Source organism: Cimex lectularius, unplaced genomic scaffold (genome assembly GCF_000648675.2).
Source record: "Cimex lectularius strain Harlan isolate CLEC.00 unplaced genomic scaffold, Clec_2.1 scaffold43, whole genome shotgun sequence".
NCBI classification, from domain to species: Eukaryota; Metazoa; Arthropoda; class Insecta; order Hemiptera; family Cimicidae; genus Cimex; species Cimex lectularius.
This window is the reverse complement of record NW_019392661.1, coordinates 1,539,214-1,565,783: the sequence shown is the minus strand read 5'-3', so window position 1 is coordinate 1,565,783 and position 26,570 is coordinate 1,539,214. Positions and strand designations below refer to the sequence as shown.

The 26,570-nt window shown below is 31.7% G+C and overlaps 2 protein-coding genes across 4 annotated transcripts; one reads left to right on the top strand and one right to left on the bottom strand.

Annotated features, from left to right (window-relative positions):
• Nucleotides 1-794: 794 nt before the first annotated feature.
• Nucleotides 795-19,567, bottom strand: LOC106662474. Its single transcript, XM_014386586.2, has 6 exons — nucleotides 12,457-19,567; nucleotides 3,199-12,105; nucleotides 2,479-3,140; nucleotides 1,459-1,513; nucleotides 1,353-1,379; nucleotides 795-1,281 (listed from the first exon to the last, which is right to left on the bottom strand). Exons 1-6 carry the CDS (start codon nucleotides 19,565-19,567, stop codon nucleotides 1,247-1,249), a joined length of 16,797 nt encoding a protein of 5,598 aa, XP_014242072.1. The 3' UTR covers nucleotides 795-1,246.
• A 560-nt stretch (nucleotides 19,568-20,127) lies between these two features.
• Nucleotides 20,128-25,092, top strand: LOC106662475 (39S ribosomal protein L35, mitochondrial). Of its 3 annotated transcripts, none has more exons than XM_014386587.2 (4): nucleotides 20,128-20,238; nucleotides 24,300-24,477; nucleotides 24,594-24,719; nucleotides 24,788-25,092. In XM_014386587.2, the coding sequence occupies exons 1-4, from the start codon at nucleotides 20,217-20,219 to the stop codon at nucleotides 25,026-25,028; spliced, it is 567 nt and encodes a 188-aa protein (XP_014242073.1). In that variant the 5' UTR covers nucleotides 20,128-20,216; the 3' UTR covers nucleotides 25,029-25,092. The 3 variants fall into 3 exon arrangements, with proteins under 3 accessions (XP_014242073.1, XP_014242075.1, XP_014242074.1); XM_014386589.2 differs by lacking the exon at nucleotides 20,128-20,238 and adding an exon at nucleotides 20,478-20,496; XM_014386588.2 differs by lacking the exon at nucleotides 20,128-20,238 and adding an exon at nucleotides 21,850-21,995.
• Nucleotides 25,093-26,570: the final 1,478 nt, after the last annotated feature.

Genomic DNA, 26,570 nt, shown 5'->3' with positions numbered 1-26,570 from the left:
TGTCTTACAGAAAAGGTTAACATCCAACTTCACCACGGGTTTCATGGACAAGGGGTTAAACCACTTAGCAATACTGTTTTCTCATATTTTCAATTAAAAAACCTTAGGGTGTGCCAAGATTTGAACCTAGAACTGCAAGTGTGGCAAATATGAGTCAGATGCCCTAATCACTCAGCCACTGCTGTCCACAGATTTGTCTATTTTATTAAATGTTTGGCATTGGGTTGAGTCGGTCTTCAAAGAAATTTGAAACCAATATGTCAATTTGTAGACATATTTACAATTGTTTTGCCCTGATGATGTCCTTAAAATAGGTCAAATGATTGGCAGTAACAATTAAATTTGTTATTTTCTTCCAGATTATTGCATTTTATTAACAAATCAAGATTGATTTCATTATCAAGTTATTTATGCCATGAAATTGATAAAAAATATTTAAAAAACATGAAATTTGAGAAGTAAATTAATTTGACCTACAAGAAAGTCCAACTATCCTTAGGGTGGTGTGGAACAAAATGACCACAAACTTGTTTACTGGTGGTTTAGGAAAATATATTTGAATAACACCAGAATTTTGCCAATGTTTTAACTGCAATACTTTAAAAGGCTTTGTCCACCCACAAAATTACAGTTCATTCTGACGAAACTTACTAAAAAAATGTAAATATATTCAACTTTCAAAACTTCCTTTGCTGGATTTCTATTCTATCACAAAATAGGAAGAATTGTTTTTAGCATTAAAAAATATGAAATAAAAATAATAAATTAATTTTAACTTGTATTTAGTCACAGCTCTAAACATTTTTTTTAAAATAATAATTACATCAGCAACATATATAAATATCTTGACTACTTCTAATATATATATGATACAAATATGTATTCCGTAAAAAAGGCATAGCCTTTCATTACAATACGGTTTGTTTGTACAATTTCAAAAGAAGCTTACACAAGATCATCATGGCTGATAAATCCTTTGTGTTACATACACAAGTTAAAAATATATTTACAATGTATAAGTTATTAAAATGCAGACAAATCTATGCACTGATTTGGCATTTTTAAATATGTATATAATTTACAATCAGAGAAAAATATGTGTACAGAAATGTACAATATATATATATATTTTTTAAAACAAAACAAGTTATACAGATAATTAATTAAATTTTACAAGATACTAGTATTGGTATTTTTTCTACCTATGGTAGGAGATCTTTTAAAAACGTAATTGTGTTAATGTTGTTTACCTCTTAGCTTTTTTCTTCTGTGATTCATTTTCTAGAAAGATAGAAAAAAAATTAAATTTGAATATCACAAAATTTTAATAAAATAAAAATATCGATTCAAACCTTCGTGTAAAGACTTCCTTTTCTTTGCTGAAAAAAATCAATCAAATTTTTGTAATATAAAGAATGTAATTTATATAATGCCGTAGTTTTTTAAGAAAATACTTACTTTGACCGAGGGCAACAGCATAGTTATCGTCTTTGTAAATCCACAACTCTGTGGCCTGAAAAAGATTAATTGTTCCGATATTAATTAAAGGTACGACTTGGAAATAAAATTGTCACTAATACATTGAAAATACCTTTAATTTTTTCTTTTATTTCTTGAAAAAATGTTTTTCATGCATTTGTTATTCTTATTTTTGTAGACAAAATAAAAAATAAGAGAAAATGTTAACAATTCAAATTTACTTTCTTCAATCTGGTCCAAATAAATAATATTGATTTTGAACTTGAAGTTTCTTCTTTGGTTTAGTTTTATGAATCGTAATTTTATTCTTGATAAACTTGCTTTAGTTAAATTGTCTTTTTTACTATTATATACTTCTACCATGTCTCAGAATGGATTTGAATGATATCACAAAAGAAAAATTGACATGTAAAACGAAATAAAATTTTTCATTTTAAGTCTTTCTTCAAACACTTACTCAAATTGTGCGAGTAATGATTTTTTTTTTACAAATTTTCTTTAAGTGCAAAAATAATCTTCTTATCTTCATGGTGAAATCTTCTTCTTGCTTCTTCTTTTTGTTGGTGTGTAATTTATTGAAAATTTATTTTTTATAACAAAATATTATTTTAAATTCAAAGTGTATGTTTGTATCAATTTTATAAAATTCCTCCCTTTATTTAAAAAAAACTAGATTCTGTTAAATTATTTAATATTTATCTGGGAGGAGAAAAAGGCAATGGCATTATTTTCTTTGTGTTGTTTCATATTTCTTCTTCAATCTTCTTTCTTGACATGCAAATTTCTTCCTTCATTTTGTTTGTCTTTTTTAATTGAAAAACTATTTTTTTTTAACGATTAAAGAGGAATTTAAGAAAAACTTTTAGCAATTATGAAAAAAAAATAAGTTTGTGATTAAATGACGCATTTTGTCAAATGTAAATTGGAACGATGATGATCAAACAAACGGCTGAAAAAATTCCTGGAAAATAATTCAATAAATAATTTAATAAACAATACCTTTCTAGAAATTTCCTGGTAATCTTCAGTCTTTCTTGTTTTTTCTGTTCTTCCTGAGCTCTTTTGGTACCAAAATAGATTACTGTGATGCTTTTCTTGAAATGAGGATGTAGGTTTTAGTTTGTATAAAATTTGACTGTCTTCACTTCTTGCATCTTCAAGTAATGGGGCTGTTTGATGACCCACATTAGAATGTACAGCTTCCTCTTTTGGAGGTCCTTGTTCATCTGTCAAATCTGTTCGACTGCCAGGTCTCTTGCATTTCCTTTGAGGAGTATTTGCTTCAACCGAGTAGGGAATTTCCTCTTTTGAAGGTCGTTCCCCCTCAGAAGAGAACAAATTCACTTCTGAACTAGAAGACGATTGTGTTCTACTTCGATACTGAGTGTTTAAATCTTGTTGACACAGTGGACTGCAATTCAATGCGTGAAGTGAAGATGCATCAAATTCAGTTGAAAGACTGCTGCCAGGGTACTGAGGTAAAGGTATGTCATATTGTCTATCCTGTATGAAATTTTCATCAGAATCAATAAGAATGTTTGAGGAATGACTTCTTTGATTTGATGATCTAATTATACTATTTTGCTGACTGCTACTTCGACCCTGAGAATAATTAGTTTTAACATCTTCTGATTGAAAGAGTTCCTTATGGCACTTTTGATCTGAAAAAATAGATAAAATTATGTAAAAATTAATGAAAATTATTTGAATGAAAATTACCATGACTGGTTGGTGGAACAACACTGTTATTCCGGAAGTCACTTGTTTTTTCTTCGCTATGCTTTCTAGGTCGCCCTCTTTTCTTCAGTTTTCTTGGTCTTCCTCTCTTCTTTACAATGGTTTCACTAGGTTCCGGGTTTTCCTCATAGGATAAGTTATCAAAAAACTTTGAAGAAGTTGGCATGTACTTGCAATTTGAGTTATCGTTAACCGATTTATCAATTCTTTTTCTTAAATCTGTAGTAATTATTTGGTTTTCTCTACAATTGTATGCATTGTAATTTTTAAATTTGTCCTCAGAAGATAATTCAGTATGGTATTCGTATAAATCCTGTTCTCTATAATTGTCTATTAATTGGTCATCGCTTTCTGAAGAACTTTCAACCAAGCTTTCATCGGAAAGGAAGTGCCACGAGCTGCGTGACACACTGCGTTTTATTCTTTTTTTTTTACAAGATAAAGGTGAAGTCCTTTGCTGAGAGATAAAAACCTTTTCCCTAGGTCGACCTCGTGTAAAGAGGTTTTGTTTTAATTTGTTCATATTTTTCAGAGTAACATCTGAATCACTGGAATCATCAGATGATGCATAATGACCCTCATCATTACTGAAGGCAGGAACAGATTCTGTTATGTGAATCGGATTTAAATCAACAAACCTTCTCGGTCTAGAGTTTTTAATGGCACCTTGTCTTTCAGAATCTATGTTTTCATCGAATTCGCTACACGATGAAAAACTATCAATACTAGGAAGTGATAAAGTACTACAATTGGTAGGGTTTTGAGGATAAAATTCCCTACAGGATGACCTTGAGGCAGACCTCGTACGGGGCCTTTGAAGAACAATGTCTGGATTGTTATTTTTGTGTCCTTGCAGTTTATTTCTATCACTCAAGCTGATGGCTTTCCTTGGGCGTCCCCTTTTCCTTTTACCCTTGTTAGATGTATCTTTCAAATTATTGTCATTGTCACTATTCAGTTGGGCTCGCCTTAAAACCCCACCTGGCCATTTGCCACTGGGTTCTGGGTTCTTCTTCGAAATCAGTGATTGTAGGTTGTTTAAAATTTCATCAATATTGCTTATATTATTTTGGACTAGATGTGATTTCAACTCTTCAACGTGTGAATTATATTTACTGCTTGATGCGACTTTATTGAAACTATTTTGAATAAACACGGCAGGTTCTGCACTTTTGGATCTTTTCCTAGTGAAAGTTGACCTGTAGAAGTTTTGATCTTTTTTTCTTTCCATTTTCCTTGGGCGTCCTCTTTTTCTAGGAATGTTATTGAATGAAGTAAGCGAATGAATGTTGTGATTTGGGTTTTCTTGAAAATTAAATGTACTGTAGGGTGATGACATATGGGTTCTTGTATCATCACACTCAAAGAGTTCTTCGTCAAAATCACTTTTTTCTGAAAATTGATTTCTATTACCAGTACTGAAGCTTCTACCTCTCGGCCAAACTGTACTCAGATTACAAGAACAGCTAGTGTATCGTGGTAGACTTCTACTCCGTTTATAACTTCTATCATGCGCCTTGTAACCCTGTTTCTTTGGTTCATATAGTTTCGGCTGTTGGACATTTTTAAACACATTGAACACGGTTTCTGAGCGGGGTACAGTCTGCTCTCTGAGTAAACCTTCTTTTTCTAGGTTTGGCTTGAAATTTACTTCATTAAATAACTGGATATATTTATCTACAGGAAGCATTGAAATTGGTTTCACAGGCGAGGATGGTCTATTAAATACATTACAATTTCTGTATTTGAAAAGTTCATATTTAAGATTCGTTGAAAGCATAGGACTTAAGCTGAGTTCTTCAACATTACTGACATTTTGGTTGATCGTTACTGTCTCATTAGGAATGTTCTTGTTCTTATTTTTATGCTGATGAAATTTATTTGTTGTATTTTCAGGATTACACAGATTGTTGTCAGGTATGGCTGTATCATTTTGTTTGTTACACTGTCTCATAATTCTTTCATTTCGTTTAACACGAACTTCAGTTGCAGATTTTAACTCTTGAATATTGTGCTGCATTTGCTGTCTACGCCTGATCTTAAACTTCTCAGTAGTTGACTTTTCATTTTGGCTCATTTTTGCTGATTCACTGGGTTCAGGTTTGTCAGGACTGTCGTGATTTGATACAATATTATCTACATATGTTTCAATGTCAGCATTTGATTTATGAATATTAGTTTTAGATGTGTAATTCTGTGTTGGTTTTGTGTTGGATAATTTTTCAATTAATACAACTGGTTTCATATTAAGTTGCTTTTTGAGGGACTCTGTCAGGTCACATAAATGCTTTTCTTTTTTATTCTGAATCAAAATAGAAACATACTGTTGACAAGCTGTTGTTAGATTTCCCACATTAAAAACTTTGTATTCCGACTCCTGAAGCATAGGAAATTCTGTTTCTTTCGAATTATTTTCAGAGTCTTGTTTATTAGTCAATATATCTGACTTCTTGACTGTTTTAAAGTTAGTTTTTCTTTTACCTTTTTGATGTTTTGTATATAAACCTTTTCCGGACTCTAGTTGCCTTTTGCTCAGATTTGACTTTACAAGATTATCATTTTTATGGCTACAACTTTCACTTTTTTTATGATCATCTGCACAGTTATTTTCTTTAGGTAAAACATTACTGATTTCATCAAATGGATTTTTGGCTGGATGATTTTCAGAGAATGGAAGGGAAACTGCATTTGAAATTATTTCCTTTTCATTTTTATTAGATTCAGATACTTTAGGATGATCATTTGGTTCTTCCAATTTTTCTGAATTCTGTCCAATTTTTAACTCTGATACATTCTTATTTTGAAATATTTCTGAGATATTTACTTTAGCAACACTTTTATTAATAATGATTTCGTTTTGTTTTTCATATGTTTCATTATTATTTTCATTTTCCTTTTTATTTGAATTATTATTAGGAGTATTAACTATTTCATTTACTTTATTTAATACTGATTCCAAAATAGTTTTTGCTATCTGTTCACCTTGATATTTAATATTTTGAGTTGTTTCTAGTGAAAGCCCTGCATTTCGGTCACAAATAGCCTTAGTTTGACTTATATTATCAATACTAATATTGCATTTGTCTCGAACAAAATTTTGTTTATTGTTTTCTATTTGTATTTGTACAGAATTTTCTGCAATAATTACATTATTAACTAGTTCATTTATTAAGCTTCTAACCTGATCATCAATTTTTGTATTATTTGAAATTCCAAAATGTTTGAAATTCTTTACATTACCTACTTTTGTTTTCTTTGATGATGAGTTGATGGCATCAAACTGATGAATTCCTTCTGATAGTTCTTCTTTCAATTCTGAATCAAAAATCTCATTACATTCAATATGCTCTAAGTAATTTATTTTCACTCTGAAAGGTTTCTGAACTGCCTCTTCCACATCTGGACAACTATCTTGTTCGGTAGTTTCTAAATCATTTCTATTCACATTTAAGGAATTCGGTATTTTTTCATGGTCTGTTGCAATCTCTGTTGGCTGGTCAAATGGTTGTCTCACAGCAGAATTTTCATCAAGCTGTTTTAAGGGGTTTTCTTCTGAATCTGTCGCTTTAGATTGGCACATTTTGAAATTTTCAATATTTTCTGGATTATTTTTTTTCTGAGAAACGCTTTCACTGTTTTTAGTTTCCTTGTCATTTGTATCTTCTTCCAAGGGTTTGTTTTCTTCGTGATGAATAGTTTCTAAATATGATGAGGTTGTTTCAACATCTTGGTCTTTTTGCTCCAGCCCGAGACTTTTATCATCACATTTCACAAAAGTTTCCATGTTGTTTGGTTTCGGTTCTGGAGAGGTTCTTCCAACAGGGTGAACAGTCCTCAGATCAGATTGAACATTTTCAAATTTTCCTGTTGTCTCCATTTCTTCAATTTTGTCGTGTTTAACGTCTTCTGAATCCATGCGATTCAATTGGGTGTTTCCATCTTGTTCCAAAGTTTTATCATTTCTTGTATCTGAAGGATTATTTTCAGCATGAATCGTTTCAGGATCTCTTATCGGTTTTGTGGATTTAATGTTTTCAGAATCATATGCACTAATTTCCAAAGGTAAGCTCTCAGTATGCTCGACAACCTCTGTTTCATTTTGATAAGATTCAGCTGCACTTTCAGTTTGACATGATTCGTTTGTTTTCTCAAAATCTGGTACATCTGTACTTTTGTCAAATTGAATATCTTCTAAAGGTTTATTATTCTGTTCAAATAATGTATTAGTTTCTTGAATAGCACATGTGTTAGTTTCTTTTGGTAACAAAGAAGGAACTCCTTCCGGATTAAATGATATCAATTCTGAATGAATATTTTCATGTTTTATAGACGTACTTGTTGCCACTTCTGAAATGATCGCAATTCCATGCTGTTCTTCTGGTGTTATTTCACTATTTTCAATTGTTTCTGAATCATTTTTCTTTACCAATTCTGAATAGGTATTTTTAAAATCTAGAACGTCAGTTTTTACTTCTAAAGGTGTGTTTTTGAAAGTATCAGAAGTTTCCGAATCAATCGAATTAATTTCTAAAGTATTGTGATCAACATGTTTGATTCCAACTGGTTCTGTGTACATCTCATCTGAATTTTTAACACAGTCCATCTTTTCACAGTAACTATCATCATGTGATACTACTAAATTAGTTTCAGTAGTTCGTGTATCTTCATCTGTGGTATTTTTTAGGACGTCAACATGCTGAATTACATCTGAAGTTCTCACATCAGGCTCTTCAGATCTCTCAAGAACCACGATCTCCTCTTCTTTTTCAAAGTCCAAAGAAGTTATGCCAAAATGGTCATTAGTTTCCGTTGGACAATCAATGTGAACAGATGGTGGAATATTTTGTGTTAATTCTGGAGGAGTGCATTCCGATTTTTCAAGAGTTTCAACTGCGCTCACTTCATCGTCTTTTAAAGAGGCGTGTTCACAATTTTGAACTGTTTCTGGCCCTGTGGTTTTGAATGAAGCGATGTTTTTAAGTACTTCCATACTTTTAGTCTCTTCTGATGAGATAACTTCAACGTGTTCAATAATTTGAGTATTTTCTTCCTCTAATGTAGTGGTTTCACATTTTTCATCGGATGTAATTTTCATAATTTCTGTATTTTGATTTTCAATATTTTGTGATGTATCATCGGTTAATGGGTTGTGTATGTTTTCATGGACATGCATAGAACTACTTGCATCCAATCCAGAATGAACTCCTTCGGTAATGTTTGTCACTTCTGAATAAATATTTTGTGTAATTTGTTGTATTTCTTCTTGTTTGTTATCTCTTCCTTGATCTATTATTTCCAGATAGTTGGTACTATTTTGAACTATTTCGGAATTTATTGAATTTGAATCTGAATTCACACTTTCAACGGGTTGAACAATTTCTGGCGGATTGAGGATCGGAGTGTTTTCGATAAGTTTTTTGCCAAAAGGAGTTAACAATGAATATTTTCGAAATATATCAATTTCAGAAGTGTTCTGGCAGGAAGAGCCTTCTATTGTACTATTTGATGTATCAAACTTGTTACTTTGGGCAATTTCAAGACATGCTTTCAATTGGGTTGAAACTTCAGCAATTAAAAACAATGAATCATAGCAAACGTCTGCATCTGTAGATGTAGAAATTGTTTTGTCAGTGTCTGGAGCTGGACAGTTGTTTTCTAAACTTAATGCACAATCATGAACATTAAATTCTTCTGTTTTAGATGTTAGGTTGGAATTAACATTTTCCTCCAAGTGTGCACTTATATTTTCAGACTGTCCAGCATAATTCTCAGAGCTTGGTGATATTTTAGCTTCAATGTTTGACTTTTCTTCTTCTGAGTTTTGTAAAGTTTTCTGAACTGTAACTTCTTTAGTAGAATGTGTATTAACTTTAGAATAAAGGGGTGAATGCTTGTCACTGTCTGGGTTATATTTGAACAGCTTACGGTTTTTTCTTAATTTATTCATATTATTACGATCCACGTGATAGGCTTTTACATGTAATAAATTGTTTTGATTGTTCTTAGATTTTTTTAAAAGAACAGACTTCTTCGTGTTGTTTTTGTACACACCTCTATGGTTTTGTGTTTCCATATTGTCTTCCTGAAGACACGTTGAAATCGAAGAATCTTGTGCTTCATGGGATACGATTTCAGTTGCTGAGTTCGAGACTGTAGTAAATGATTTTTCTTTTCTTAATTTTTCTTCTTTTAAATCAAAACTGTTTTCTTTCTTTGGTAGTTTTTTAATTTTGCCACTCCTTTGGTTATGAGCAACATTTGTGGAAGAAGTTAATTTATTTTTTGCATAGACTTGTTTGTTACGCATTTCTAGACTGTTTAAACAGGTTTTACTCCTGAGGTAATGATTATTTCGATTTTTTCTGTTAGAGTCTTTAGAAAATCCTTCCAATGTTGATCCTTGTTGATTTGCTTGCGTACCATCTGTTGCAATTTCAAATTTAGGAACAATTGTTGCTTCCCCACGATTACTTTTTCTCAACTGAGTTTTTTCAGTTTTGTTTATTTCAAGATTGGCATCTTTGTTTATGGCCTCAATGTCGGTTTTGTGATCATCATGATTTTTATGTGTTTGGAACTCTGTTGAATCATGGATGATTTTTTTATAATTGCTTTTTACTTTTGCCGTTTCAGAAGGTTTGGGATTTTTGTCAGAATCCATAATGGCAGCGTCAAATTTGTTTTTTCTTGGAAAATGAGTTTTTCCTTCAGATTTATTGGAATTGTCTAATTTTTGTTGAAATAATTTTGACTTGTCTTGGTGATAATCAAGGCTTGTTTCCATTGATGGAGCTGAACATTCATCAGAGTCAATGCTTGACATGTTTAATCTGGCAATTAAATTAGGCTTCACCTTCTGCAAATTTACTTTTCGCTCAGAAACTCTTGAACTTCTAGGCGTTTGAAAATTTGAATCGCTTGTATTGTTTTCTGGAGATTTCAAGGCATTCAATGTTAATGGAGTTAAGTTAATAATTTCTACCCTATTTTCCACACTTTTCACTATTTCAAATGTATATTTTGAATTTCTAAGACAATTTCTTTGAGTTTGTTGATTTGATTGTCTGATGGACATTAAAGAACCCTTAGATGATGAAATGTCATTAACTAGCAGGTCGTCTGAATCGGTAAAAATGTAAGGATCATTATCTGTATTTATTTCTTTGGGAGGGAAATTAATATCAAGCACAGCATCAAATTTATTACAGTCAGAACGCCGCCTACCCTTAAGCAATTTCCTTTTCTGTGAGCCAATGGGTTTATTTACCTGTTTGGTAACAATGGGCGATGGTGTTAAAGTTACGCAGTTTTCATTTATTTCGATTGCAGGTTGAATTTGAACAGGTGCCACTGATGGTTTTTCACTTGGGGATTCACCTGAACCAGAATGTCTACTCCTTGTGGCTCGGCCAGAATTAGGACTTTTAGAAAAAACATTTCCAGAAATTTCATTTGCTGTACAATTTTTTTCCTCGTCTGAGGAATCAGAAAGCACTATTGTTGGAATTTCTTCTTTGACCTTTTTATTTTCAATTGCGTTTGATTTTCTTGATGAAAAATTGTTCTTAATTTCTTTTGATACAGCTTTAAATGAATCTTCAAACCTTGTTTCTTTTTCTTTTTTCATTAGGTTTTTGTTTTCATTTAATTTCTTTAATTTTGTAGATGGGCTATGTAAAATTGGAACAGTAATTTCCTGGGTAGCCTTTTCATATTGTTTTTTCTTTGTTGGTGATAGTGGAAGAACTTGAGCAGATTCTTCGCTTCTGCCTTTTCTAGTATTTTGTTTTTGCTCTGGTCTTCCAACAAGCGACGATTTAGAATCATCAGATAGTTCCTGGTCTTTTAATATGATTGGGTTAGCATATTTACCTAAGCCTTTTCTTTTTTTCGGCTCATTTTTAGGTATGATTTTGTTTTGTGGCTTTTTGGTGGAATTAGTTCTTGGAGATGTTTTTCTAGCAAATTGTTTCTTAGATGAAAAAATAGGCTTGTCTAATGCATTCTGAGCAATTTCAGAAGCTGGAAGAGAAGACATTTTTTTCAGATTGTACTTTTTATTAGTGCTCGTCTTTTCCTGTTTATTAAAGACAGTTTCATTTGTCAGTGCATTATGTACAATATTATCACTCAATATTAAAGACGAATTGTTTTTAGAATTAACTGCTCGGCCTACTTTTAACTTTGCCTTCATCTTTATTAAATTACCTATTTTTTTCACAAAACTAGGTTTACTATTTTGTCTACAATTGTCCTTGGATTCTAAAAGATGGACAGGATCATTTGATTTCTTATTTTTATCACTTTTTCCAAATCCTTTATTTGCTCTCGGCCTGTGCTTTATTTCACAAAATGCTTCAGATTGTACTAAAGAGTCAATTACTTTTTGCAGTTCTTTCTCCCGAGAGGTTGAATTATCTTTTGTAGCACTTTTAACTGGTGATGAACACTTTTCTGTTGGAACTTGTTCAACATCGTCCTTGGTTTCAATAAGATTTTTTTTTACAGCATTACTAAATTTCTTTCTACCTCTTTTACTTTCATTTTTCAGCAATTTCGACAGACAGTTTTTAACTGGTTTTTTCTGACTTTTAGACTGCGAAATCTTTCTCGGCATTTTTGTATCATTCACTTTTAATTGTTTCATCTTTTCTGTATTTTCTTTGAATTCTTTGAGTCTTTGGCTCAAGGGATAATTCTCATAGTCTGAAGAACTACCATCATCTACTTTTCCGTCCGTTTTTTCACTTTCAACATTGTCTAACGAGGATGAAATATTCTTACTTAATGTGTCGACACTCCCCTCCTTTGAGACAGGTAGTATCCCCGTGCGAGGTGACTTACGTAGATTTGAAAAGTCCTTTTTCTTCATTATTCTGGATTTTTTACCTAAAAATTTGTAATACAAAATGTATTATTACAATAAATAATAAATCAGAAGTATAAAGTTTTTCAAGCCATAAATTCAATAGCAAATTAAAAAATGACAAATAAAAATGAAACAGTACAATATGCTATTATTTATAAGAGTAACCATTTTAATTAAGAATCAAAGAAAATGTTAATAATTTCCAAAATTGTTAGACAGTAATTAATTTTAAAAAAATCTAATTTATAAAATATTTATAATGGTACTTGATTATTTTAAAATAATAATAAATTAAACTACTTAAAGAAAAAGTGTTTTTAAAAATAAAAGCATTTTAGTTGAGAGAAAATAAATATATTAATGACACTAACCTTTTGAGTTTGATTCACTTCTGCATTTTGAACTTGTTAACTGTGAGTCAATAGTGACGCTAGAAGTAAAAATGGTAGGTATATTTATGTCCTGAGTTTGCTGTGGGTTCGTTGGGTACGGTAAAAACTTCTTTGTCTTTTTATGCAGTACATACGACAATTGAGTATTGTCTTCTGGGCATATTAAACCATTTACATGTTTGAAATCATGTTCTACAACATTGCTGGGAAGCACAATTGGTTGTATAACATTCTGTTCTAGGTTCTGAAAACATTTCTCAGGCAGGATGTTAGTACTAAGCAGGTTTTGTGTAGAATAGTGACCACCTGGAGACGCTTTTGTATAATTTGTTTCAATGTCGTCTGAAATCTTCTCTAAAGCATAATCTTTGTGTTGTTCTAACACTAGTTTTTGACAATTTAGTGGATCTATCTCTTGGGTTTTGATTGGTGAGGGAAAATTTTGGTTTGTTTTGCCTGGAAGATCCGTTTCATAAGATGTGATGTTAAAAGACCGATTTATATTTGCGTCAGATTGCACAGGTGCATCACACCGTACTTCGTATTTTTCTTGTTCCTCACTTTCACTTAAGGAATAATTCATTTGTTCATTCATCATTTGTGCATTTTCGGTGCTTTCATCAATTTTGTTTTCTGTTTCAACAATAACTTCTTCTGTTACAACTATCACTTCTTCTGCCTCAATGGGATCATCAATTCTAACTGTTTCAAATTCACCGACATTATTATATTCGTTTGACTTCTGATAAAGTTCTGTGACATTTTTAATCTGAATGCTTTGTTCCTTACACTCCATATCTGAAGCTTTGATAATTATTTCATTTACAACTTCTCCAATAATCTTTGTATCTGATTCTTGTGAAGCTTCAGTTTCATGTGTATTATAAGTCTCTATTTTGAAAGAAGACTCCATTTCATTGAGATCATCAAACCTTTTTTTAATGGGAGAAATGAATTTCTCTTGATTTTGAATTTTATTTAAAGGCTCAATTTTCTTGTCGGCACATTCTGGGTTCTCCTTTTTTATTTTAATATCTTTGGGACTTAGTGATAGAATTTCCTCAACTGTATGCATAACTTTATTTTTTGGTCCTGTGTTATTCTTAGGCTTGAAGTAATCGACATTTTGGTCATACTTCTGTTGTCTATTTTCTATGAATTTGGCAATCTTCTCAAGGTTTCTCACTTTATCCTCTTGACTTTTTTCAGGGCTTGATTTTTTTACAACTTTCTTGTCAGGTGTTTTAGCCAACAAGTCCATTCGGGCACTTTGCTTCGTTGTAACTTTTTTGTATAGTACAGGAATCATTTCAATAGGCTCTTGAACAATAGAATTAAAACTCTCGACAGATACTGCATCCTGTACTGGAATTTGTTTTCTCCTATTGGACTTCAACTTTACATGATTATTCCACCAGTTAATTTCAGAGTTCGAGTCTCTTATGACATTTCTATTCCAGCTATAAATGTTATTAACAGTTCTGATTTTGTTGTTCTTGTCTACGATTGCATTGTGCATCTTAGCAATCGGTACACATTTACCAGTACCATCTGGAAATTGTTTCTCACAGTTGTCATTGCATTCCTTGAGAATGGTGACACAGTTTTCAAGGGGGATTATTTCTTCTTCATTAAACGTATCAATTATCTCTCTGTGGTTCAACTTACTTTTGGACAAGCTGACTTCTCTTTCTTCGAATTTATTTCGACCCACTTCTTTGTTTAGATTTGGCATTTTAGCATCGGTAAGGGGATTTTGCGATACCCAACTCTTTAACTTGGTAGTGGTCAAACTCTGTTTTTTCTTCAAAGAAGCCATTATAACATCAACTTCTGATTGCAATGGGCTTTCCTTCACTGGGATTGAATCTTTTTTATGTTTTGCAACTTGAAATGGCCTGTTGCTTGTACTATTCAGCAATTGTGTATTAAACTGGTTCACCGGTATTATTTCTATATCTTTGGGAAGTAAATCTTGGATTGAGAGTTTACTTTCTAAGTTGTTCGAGAGATCGGTTAAACTATCGTCTTCGGCTTTTTGATTCCTTTTTGAATGATCAATGTTATTTAACATTTTAATTAAGTTGGTGCATTTGTTCTCACCAATTGGGGTTACTTCATTGTCATTTAAGGAATTCGTGAAAAGAACATCATTGTGTAAATCGCATACCTGCTGTAGCAATGAGCAACAAAATACAAATCCATCACTCTGAGAAAGATCAAATGTCATGCTTCCTTTTTTTCCATATATTATTTGTTTTGGATCTGTTAAATTTTGACTTGACGCAGAAGCTTTATTCATATATTCCAGTTTAGCTGTGACCGAATTGTTTTCTTTATTAGTGTTCAAAAAATTTAATTTCAAAACATTGTCAGGGACTATACTATGTTGATCTTTGCACGTGAATAGTGGAAAATGTTGTTTTTGATTTTCAAGAAAACGTTGCTTTAAAGAATCACTCTTATTTTTTATATCTTGAGAATCTATGTTTTTAGTCTTATCATTGCAATTTTCTTCTTCAGATGAGGCAAGGAAACCTTCCTGTTTTGTCGAATTGTCAGAACCCTTTTGAATCTGGAACGGCAATGCTGTATCTATTGATCTTTTGTTTGTAACTTTAGTCAAACAAACATCTTGAAAGTCTTTGACTGCTTTTGCACATGGTAAATTACCAAAATGAGCATCAACATCTAATAAAATATTTTGGTCCATTGCCTTAGACTCTTTTACATTATTTCTTTCACTACTTCTCATTTCTGATTCATTTCGTTTATTACCAATAATTAAATCTTTGGTTTTAGATAATCCGTGTAGGTTTTTATTAATTTCTCTTGATAATTCTTCAATTTTAATTATCGAGACTTTCATAGTTTCTTTGTCAAATTTTAAGTTTCTTTCAAGAGAAGTGTCTTTTTTACTACTCCTTTTGTACATATGATCTGATTGTACGATTACTTTGCCATCAGAAGATCCACTCAAATTTTTTATATCAATCCTGAGATTATTTGTTTTGTTAAATAATGCATCGTTTATTTTAGCAGGCTCAATTTTGGTCTTGTACATTCTTTCATCTTGTGCTCCAATATCAACTGTGGCTTCTGTAGAATTTTCAATATTGAACTGCCCTCCTATAAATGTGTTTTCTTCTTTTCCATCAACCATTTCTTCTTCTTGCACATCAATCTCATTAATAATTCCAGAGTAAGTCCCTTTTTGCATTTTGTTTGCACACACTTCTTCCGTCTGGGTTTCTGTTTTGTTGACATGTCCATCTACTGAATATTCTTTTTCAGCAAATTCATTTCTGACTTTTTCGTAGTTTTTACACAAATGTACTGTCAGAGCACTGATCTTATTGACAATGGCTTCTAATGAATTATCTTTGAATGGATGATCAATAAACGCTTCTTTCTCTTTATCAAAACCTGTTTCTGCTTTAGGCAACTCTGCTTGAACTTCTATCTTATTAATTACAGTAGATTCTATTGAATTTTTATTATGAAATAGATCTTTCTGTTCATCGCTTCTTTTGTTTTTCTTTATTTCTTCTGTTTCAACTTCAGTTTCATTGATAAAAAGAGCTTCTGTTGGATTTTCTTTATGTAATAAATGATCTTGCACTTTATCAGTTGTTTTGGTTTTACTTATTTCTTCTGCTTCAAGCTTAGTTTCTTTCACAAAAGGAGCTTCAGTTGAATTTTCATTTTTAGAAATTTTAACTTCCATGTTATCTATTTCCATTTTATGTTTATGTAATTTTTCATCTTCAATTTCTGTAGAATGTTTCTTCTTAGAAACTTCAAATTCTATTGTACCAATATCTATTTTATCGTTACATAATTGTTGCACCTTAACTTCGGTATCAACATCAAAAGAAAATTTTATTGAATTTTCCTTCTCAGAAACTGCAGTTTCCATGTTGTTGATTTCAGTTTTATTTTCACACAATTCTTCTCCTTGTTCTTCAATTTTATTAACAAAAGGAGCTTCTGTTGAATTTTTCATTTTAGACACTTCAACTTCTTTGTTGTCCAGTTCTATTTTATTTTTACACAATTCTCCTGCTTCAACTGCAATTTCTGTTGATGTTTCCTTCTCAGAAACAACTTCCATGCTAACGATGTCTGCGTTATTTATACAGAATTCTTCTGCTTCAACTTTTGCTGAATTCTCTTTCTCAAAAACTTCCATTTTGTCAACTTCTCTTTTATTTTCATGAAATTTTTCACCTTCAACATCATCAAAAGAAGTTTCTGTTGAATTTTCCTTTTTAGACACTTCAACTTCTATGTAATTGAGTTCTTTTTTATTTTTATATAATTCTTCTGCTTCAACTACAATTTCAGTTGAAGTTTCCTTCTGGGAAATATTAACTTTCGCACTATCGATATCTGTTTTATTTTTACATAATTCTTCTGCTTCAATTTTTGCCGAATTCTCTTTCTCAGAAACTTCAACTTCCATTTTATTTTCATGCAATTCTTTATCTTCAACTTCATCAAAAGAAGTTTCTGTAGTATTTTCCTCTTTAGATACTTCAACATCTATGCTATTGAGTTCTATTTTATTTTTATATAATTCTTCGGCTTTAACTGCAGATTCTGTTGAAGTTTCCTTCTCAGAAACAACAACTTCCCTGCTAATGATATCCATTTTATTTTTACATAATTCTTCTGTTTCAACTTTTGCCGAATTCTCTTTTTCAGAATCTTCAACTTCCATTTTATTTTCATTCAATTGTTCACCTTCAACGTCATCAAAAGAAGTTTTTGTTGAATTTTCTTTTTTAGACACTTCATCTTCTATGCTATTGAGTTCTATTTTATTTTTATATAATTTTTCTGCTTCAACTACAATTTCTGTTGGAGATTCCTTCTCAGAAGCATCAACTTCCGTGCTATCGATATCCATTTTACTTTTACATAATTCTTCCGCTTCAACTTTTGCTGAATTATCTTTTTCAGAAACTTCAACATCCATTTTATTGCCATGCAATTCTTCACCTTCAACTTCATCAAAAGCAGTTTCTGTTGAATTTTCCTTTTCAGTTATTAAAGCTTCCTCTTTACTTTTGCATACATTTTCTCCTTCAATTTCAATTTCATTGACGTAAAAGGCTTCTGTTAAATTCACTTTCTCAAAAAATACATCTTTTACCTTATCCACTTCTGTTGTGTCTATTTCTGGATGAAATCGATCGACGATTGAAGTTTCTGTGAAACTTTTGCATAAAATCTCTTCTGCTGAATTATCTTTGTGTTCTTCTGCTTCAACTTCTATCTCAATAATGCCTGAATCTTTTATTATATTTTCTTTCATAAGAGATTCTTCTGCACTGGAAATTTCTGTTTGGCGTTGATTCAATTGTTTCACTTCATTTTCAGTATTTTCATAGCTTGAACTTACTGAATGTTCATTTTCACACAAATTATATACAAGTTTCTTCATACTTAAATTTTCTTCTTGAATTGCAGCTTTGTTAAGATTGTCTTGCATAGAACTTCCTTTACATTCTTTGCTTTCTTGAATTTCAACCTCTTTGACAGCTGAGGATTTAGTAAAAGTATCTTCTTGATTAAATAATACTTCTTGTATTTTCTGTTTACAAAATTCAGCTTGTATTGCAATTTCGTTATTTAAAGAAGGTTCAATAACCAGATCACCATTTTCATATTCTGTATTCGTGTTGCATAAATCAACTGATGGGACTTCAATATCATTAATAACAGGGTTTTCTGTTGAATCTCTTTCCTCACCGGTAGAATCAGATTGCATTTTGTCAATGTTGTAATGATAAGGAAGTTCTTCAATGCTTATATCTTGTTCTACTTCGTACATTTCTTCAATTAAAATTTCTTTGACGTCAGCTTTGGAATGCACTGTCTCCATTTCACTGTTCTTTTCTTCATTCAAATTTGAAGATTTGGATGATGGTAGTACAAATTCTTGTGTAAAATCGTTGATTTCACTTCTGACATTTTCATCCAACATGTATGAAATTTGAGGCTGTTTTATTAAAATTTCATCAACTACTTTAGCCAATTCGTCAATATTTACTACCTTGTTGTCACCGGGTGTAGGCTGGTTAAATAATTCGTTCTGATTTTGGGCAGTAATTTCTTTTTGGCTCTGTATTTCTTTAACCCTCTCTTTTTTGTTAATGAATGAATTCTTTGACTCTATACTATGGTCTTGCAAAATTTTCTTGCAGTCATAATGCTTTAATTGCGCCTTAGTGGGAACATATACAATGTCATCAATTTTCATTTTGTATTCACTCGGCGCATTTCTCGATTTTTTACTTTCCTTTCTACGTGGAATATCATCTTCGTTCCTCGTTAAAATAGGCATGGACTCTTTGTTAGAAATAACTTCAATATTCTGCGGAGATAGAACAGGAATTTCATCATCAGAGTCGGTAAGGCTAGGCATACTCAATCCGGGTTGTTTTTCATCTTGTATTTTTGTTAGCGTTGGTTTTTCAACAAACAATTCATTGTACATTTTGTCATTAATAGAAGAATTTTCAATGATGTTTTCTTTTTGTGGAATGATGCTGACCTCTATTTCTTCTTCAATCAATTCGTCGGCCAGTTTCTTCCCCTGCAGTTCATAGAAATCTTTCATAGTGATATCTTTTTGGCTCGAAGCCTTTTCTTGTGACGCTTCCTCGGGTTCGTTTTCCAGGGCATCGCTCTTGGAAATGTCATCCTGCACGATATCACTAGTGTTGAGCACTGTCTCCTGAGGCTCGACAAAGATCCAAGGTAACGAGTCGGAATCTATGACTTCCTTCTTCGGGCTACTGCAAGCTGATCGTTCCGATCGCTTTTGCGTAGCATCTCTTGCGTCTGTTTTGTCCTTCTCATCGAAGGAAAAGTTGGACCTGCCGTTTAAGAACTGCGGGATCTTACTGTACACCGAATGCTCGAGGATCGAGTCAAGAGTTGAACCGACAAGGGCATCGTAGCCCTGTTCGGTTCCGATCCCTGAAGCGATGGCGCTGTTCGCTGCATTATAACTTTCCACACTATCCGAGTCATCATCGGATCCGGGAAGGGACTCCGCATTAGACTTCTGAGGATCCATTGACTGAGTAAATGCTGAGTGAGCAACACCCAAAAAAAACTCTGATTAGCATCTCCTTTGAAAGTTTTCGTCCTTCTGATGTATAAGCATCAAAAACACAATCAGTAACGCTTAAGCTATTACCTTTCACCGACAAATGAGCGATGCAAGTCGAAAGTAAAACTTCGTCTTTTGCTGATCCATATAGCGAACGGAAAACGCGAACGGCACAAAACGCGACTCAAAAATGACAACTCTTCAAAAAGAGTAACGCCTTTTTCTAACAAATTTAACTCAACTGAATGTCCAGATCCATGCAAATCGTTTCAAATTTACCTTTTCCTTGTGCATAAAATAGGTCTAACCGCGACGGACCCAAACTCGACAGACACTCACTCTTGGTATTCTTTACAATTTACGGGGGAAAAGTTTCTTGTATGAAATCGTGACTTTTGACGACCGTGAAACTATTAAAATAAAAATAAATAAACTAACTGAATGGCAATTTTACAAACGGTCGCTGTCAACCAAGTAACCAACTTTTGCTTAACTTAACAAGCCACTGGCGGAATGCTACGTTTTATAACAGTTGTCAGGTTATGTTCGTACTTTTTCAACCCAAGACTGGAAAATAATTATCTATTTTCACTGGCTGCAATAAATAATAAAAATGTTCAGATCCGGTTTAACGAGTGAGTTTTAATTTAATTTATTCATATTTTATGATATAACATGGTTTTTTCATAACGCAGCAGACTATCTTCAAATGTTTCGAAAAATTTAAAATTTCCCACACGTTTCCAAACGACAAGACGTTTATTCTGCCACGTAGGTTTTTATTTAACTGCAAATAAAAAGCTTCTAAAAATGACTACAGAATGGTTACGTCAACATTACACAAGATTATTTTCTTTTGATGTTCAGAATCGACAGAATGAACTATTTTTAAAGTATTTATGTTCAGTGATCTAATTAACCATATTAATTATTTCAATTAATTATTCTTTTTTATGTAAGATCTTGGGTGAAAACTTTTAAAGGTTGTAGGATGAGATGGGGAGTTGGTGTCAGATTGTTTGAAGTCATGATAGCTCAAGTGGTTAGAGTTGCGGTGTATTGAGCTGAAAGTCCTGGGTTCGAATCCCTCTCGTGACTAACTTTTTCATCGCTACCAAGACCTTACATAAAAAGAATTATATTTAAAGTGTTGCACATTTTTCAAGTATAATTCGACCTTTTCTAGAACAATTGTATTTTTCCCAAACAAAATTCTAGCATTTCCCAAGAACTGAAACAATTGTCCAAAGTATATGTTTTCATATCATTCTTCTACATTTCCTCATACCTGAATAAAAAAGGTATTGCAAATCTCGGTTTTTGGCCACCCATCAAAGGCAATCTTCAGGACAGTCGTTTCTTTACCCTTGAAGACATTAGTCTAGCGTCTTGACCAATGCCACAGGCCTTGTATCGTTTTCTCAATCTTGACTCGAAACTATCCAAGAAGCCCATTCTTAAGCAAGAGTATCATGATTTCGTGCGAGAGTACATATTGCTTGGGATTATCCCCCATCATTACATTGCATCATGCAGTAATAAAGATTTGCAACATATGTACAGGTTCTGGGTCTGTCAATGAGTATGCTGGATGAGGGAGATGTGTCACCATCACACGCACATGTGTATTCATTGAGGTTGTTGTAAAGATTCTCGTGGATCAACCGAAAAAGTATAATTTGGTTTGAAAAAAGTGTAGTTTTAAAACACAATTCAAACGCAAAGAAGTTATTCTGCCACAAAGGTTTTTTATCTTTACCAAATGACTACAAGCAGGATATGTCAACATTATTATTAACCCATTTTACATTTTAGTGGTCAATTGACCAAGTTGCTTCTTTCAATTAATTATTCTTTTTATGTAAGGTCTTGGTTGAGATAAAAAGTCAGTGTCACGAGCAGGATTCCAATCCGGCTAAATACGCTGCTGCTCTACTTACATAGCTCAAATGGTAGAGCAGCAGTGTATTTAGCCGAAGGTCGTGGGTTCAAATCCCGCTTGTGACACTGACTTTTTTATCTCAATCAAAACCTTAATTAATTAAAATTATTGTTAACATTATTCACTACCTAGGTTCCATCCAAAGAAATGAAACAGTTCAAAATAAGTTTCTTAAATATCTTGCATTAAATCCAGTATTCCTTTAGAAAACCAATCATACTTTGAATTAAGTTTAGAAACATTTGAAAATAGAAGAACTATCTGTGATGTAAATTTTATATTTAATCTATTACATAACTGTGTAAAGTGCCCTAAATTATTGGAAGAGATAAAATTAATGTCCCAAGTAAAAAACTAGGTATGTTAATTCCTTCTCTATTCCTACCTGCAAAAATAACTACACCTTCTTTGCACCAACAAGTAGAGCATGTAGAAGACTTAACAAATTAGGTATGTTTAGTAATAGCTGATTTATGTTCAATGAAAAAAATAATAAAGAATAAATAATAAAAATAAAAACTACGCTCAACTATTAATTTACTATGCATTAAAATAAATAATGTAATAAAATAATTGTAATGTAATAGTATATTATGCATTAAAATAATTATGTATATTGTCTGTGAAAATGTTTAAGGCCATTGATAAAGTTAAATAAATAAATTTAAAAAAAAGTATATGTTATATTCTTTTGATGTTCGGAATCTACAGAATGAACTAATTTTTAAAGTATAATTTGACCATTTCTAGGTTAAATTGAATTTTTTTCCCCAAGCCAAATTGTAATATTTCCAAACCAAAATCAAACTTTCAAATAATTTGCATTTCTCAAAACTAAATTCTAGCATTTCTCAAGTACTGAACTAATATACAGTATATATGTGTGGTGTTTAGCGACCGTTAGTCAATGATTATTCGAAGATCGTGAGATGCAGTCTGGTGTGATGTAGGTTTAAGAAAAACATTTTCTGCCAACATTTCGATCTTTATAATAGATTCGATAATATCATCTATAGGGCTCAAAATGTTTGTTTTCCGTGTAGATGTCATTCTTATCTGTGGTGTTGAGATACCGGCACCTTCTTTGCACCAATAAATAGAGCATATAGAAAATAAATAAATTATAGATAGATATGGTAATACCCGATTTATGTTCAATAAAAACAATAAAAAATATTCTGTGCTCAACTATTAATTTACTATGCATTAAAATAAATTATGTGATAAAATAATTTTAATGAAATTATGTATGTATTATGCACTAAAATAATTATGTTTATTGTCTGCAAAAATGTTTAAGGCCATTAATAAAATTAAATAAATGAAAAAAATATATGTTATATTCTTTTGATTCAGAACGAACTACTTTTCAACAATAATTCGATTATTTCTAAATCAAATTGAATTTTTTTCCAATCCAAATTGTAATATTTCCAAACCTAAATTAATCTTTCAAAATAAATTGCATTCTCAAAATATAAAGTCCAAAGTATAGGTTTTCATATCGTTCTTCTGCGTCCTCATATCTGAATAAGAAAGAAATTGCAAATCACAGTTTTCGACCATCCATCGCTGGCAATCTTCAGAACAGTATGTCTTTTCTTTACCATTGAAGACATTAGTCAAAACATTAACCATCCAAAAATTTTAAAGCAGAATTCAAATATAAAGAAGTTTTTCTGCCATGTAGGTTTTTATTTCAACCACGTGCAAATAAAAAGTTTCCCCAAATTACTACAAGTAGGATATGCTAACATCATCGGATGTTATTTTCTTCTGATGTTCACGATCTTCAGAATGAACTATTTTTAAAACGTATCCCCTTTTTCAAATGTAATTTGACCATTTCTAGATCAAATTAAATTTTTTCTGAACAAAACTGTAATATTTCCAAACCAAAATCAATCTCTTTCAAAATAAGTTGCATTTTCTCAAAAAAAAAAAAAAAAAAAATCTACCTTTCCCAAGTACTAAAATAATTAGACAGAATGTAAATGCCCACAAATAAAACACTTCACAAATGACCACAGAAAGGATACATTAACATTGTCCAATATAATGAAATTTTAAAAAGTTATTGTTCTTTTCCAAACATAAGTCAACCTTTTCTGGAACAAAAGAATTTCCAAACCAAATTATGCTTCTTTCTTTGGATGGTTTTAGCTTCATGCAACTCTGCTTGAATTAATTACAGCAGGTTGTACTGAATTTTCATTATGAAATTAATCTTCTTTCTATTCATTGCTTGTTTTGTTTTCACTTATTTCATATACTCTGACTTCATATCACATATTCTCATATATGTCATAAGTATACTTTATACTGAGTTGGGCCTGTCAGACATGATTCGGAATTTCGTTATCTTTGGGGATGTCTGTGTCACAGATGGCAAAATGTCAGAACACATCTGTCAAATCACAGATAGGTAGATCAAAATGATCAGTTACAACCAAATTACAATGTTATACTGTACTGTTACACTATAATCTTATTATTTTTATACATTATTATTTTATTTTTATCAACAAAGTGAACTGTTTTAAAATTGCAAATATACGTTATTTTCAAGTTTATATTCTAAGTCTAATTTCTAAACTAAAATCAACCTTATCCAGATTGAATTGAATTTTTTTTCAAACCAAATTACAGTACTCCAAAATTGAAGAGTATTTTTTTCAAACCAATTTAAAAACAAGTCTTCACATCAAAATAATGAAGTACATGACCTTAAATTGGAATATATTTATTTTTCAGAAATATGCTGTCTTGTAAGGAATTCTCAGTCGGCTTGCGCTGCCCTGGTCACTTCAACGAAACTTTCACCTGTAATTTCTTCGGCATTTTGGCACAACAATCCGACTATGGCCGTTTGTAGGAATTTTCATGGGACTTTTGCTATAAGCAGCCTTGTGCAACAGACGATGAAACATGGGTATGAATAAAAAATAAAAAGATAAATATAATTTATTTATATATAAATATAAATTAAATTGAAAGTAAATCTATCTTGCGATTAGTTTTTGGCATGTTAAATAATTTCCATTTTAGGTTTTTACTTCCTAAGCAGCCATTAGATGTACAAGTCGGTAGAAGAAACGTGATAAAATACTCTTTGAAGACTGGTAAACGGAAATCTGTAAAAGCCGTACTAAAAAGATTCTACAGGCTAGATTGGTAAAAACATCTGCAAATAAATGACTTTATATATTTAGGACAATTAATAACAGGAATTATACTACTAGGGGCATTTGGATAAGAACTAGATGTGGCCGTGCAAAAAAGCTGTATAAGAAATCGGGAAACAGGATAAGAAGACTGAGACAACATGTTTTTACAAATGCAACACAAAGTTATTTGTTGGACAAAATGGTGACTCGGTATTGGCGAAAACCAAGGTTCTATCCAGAAGACCCGTACAATCCCTACCACAAGAGGGAGGAGTTCCCTTTGACAAGAAAATCGCCTCTCCCTCCTGATACATAGAACCTTACATTTTGTAACATAGCTGTTCTTATTTGTTTTTGTAAATAAACATTTTGAACATTTATTTAATGTGGTTATAAACAATATTTCTTGTGTTTAGTCATCCTGGCCTGCCTATCTGTACTAATAAGGTCTGTTTTACAGCATTTCACCTCTTCACTGTCAAAAGACAACTTACAATATTTTTCTATTGTATCCATCTTTTTTTTTTCCAATTATTATTTCAACTACAAGGTTATTTGTACTCTTGGCACCCCGATAGTTTTGAAAGAAAAAGCCCATGTGTAAGTATGTTGGGTTCGAATGCAGAGCCGCTGGATTCGACCCCAGGACCTTTACCTTACAGTGATGAATGCTATGTCAACGCCTAAACATTGTGGCCACCAATGCCCATTGGTTTAATTTACTTTTATTTACTTATTTATGTTTTTAATTTTTATTAATGGAGGCTACCAACAATGGAATCGTTTGAGCACAAACGCACAACCACATTCATACAAACTATAGTCACATAACAAAAATAAATAATTAATACATACAATATTTACATATTAAATGTGGGGAAATAACCCTGTTTTCCTTAAAAATCAGAACAAGGGACTCGACAACCTACTCTCATACTCAAGGGCTGTTTTTATATCTATGCCTTCTTGCTTACATTCACGCTAATAAATAAATTCAATCTCAACACACGTTAGGGATACAAAACTATCATTACTATACAGGGTGTTCGGCTACTCATGTTAAACACTTTGCCAGTAGATTCTACATTCAAAATGCAACCAAAAATCCCTAATTAACTATGGTCCGAATCTCAACAGTTTTGAAGTTATTCCTCTTTTTATGATTTTGTAAGATTTCACGACCTTGCTTCAAATAAACAATGATAACAACAAAAACTAAAAAGTTTTGGACAAATCTGTTGATATCATTGAAAACTATGGAAAAATGAAAACTTTGAGAAATATATTTTTTTAATGTTGGAAAACTTACTATCATGATACTAAAGTACTATTTCCAAACCTAGAGAACAGCAAATTTCAGAAAACGTACTCTATTTAAAATATCCTTGTTAGTGTTGTAATTGCTTTTTTCAAAGATGTAGAAATTGATGAAGGAAAGGAAAAACCCTGGTTGATGTATTGGTAAGGTGGAAAGATTAATTACTATAAAAAAATAAAAAAACTTAAGCAAATTTTGAATGAATGAACTAAAAAATGTTTTAAATCTTAAAACTATTTTATTCCGGTGAATAATAATATAATAATCTTTTAATCGTTTAATTGTAAGTTGCTGTTGTGTTGGTACATTAATAAACAATTGCACTATTTCGGTTTAGAACCCAAATTAACAAACATTTAATCAATTCATTCAAAATTTCCTTACATTTTTAATTTTTAATTTAATTAAATCTTTCCATCTTATCAATCTGTCAACTACGGCTTTTACCTTTCCTTCATCAATTTCTTCATCTTTGAAAAAGTAATTAAAAAAGCAATTGCGCTACAAATACATTAAAAGGATATTAACTGGAGTACATTT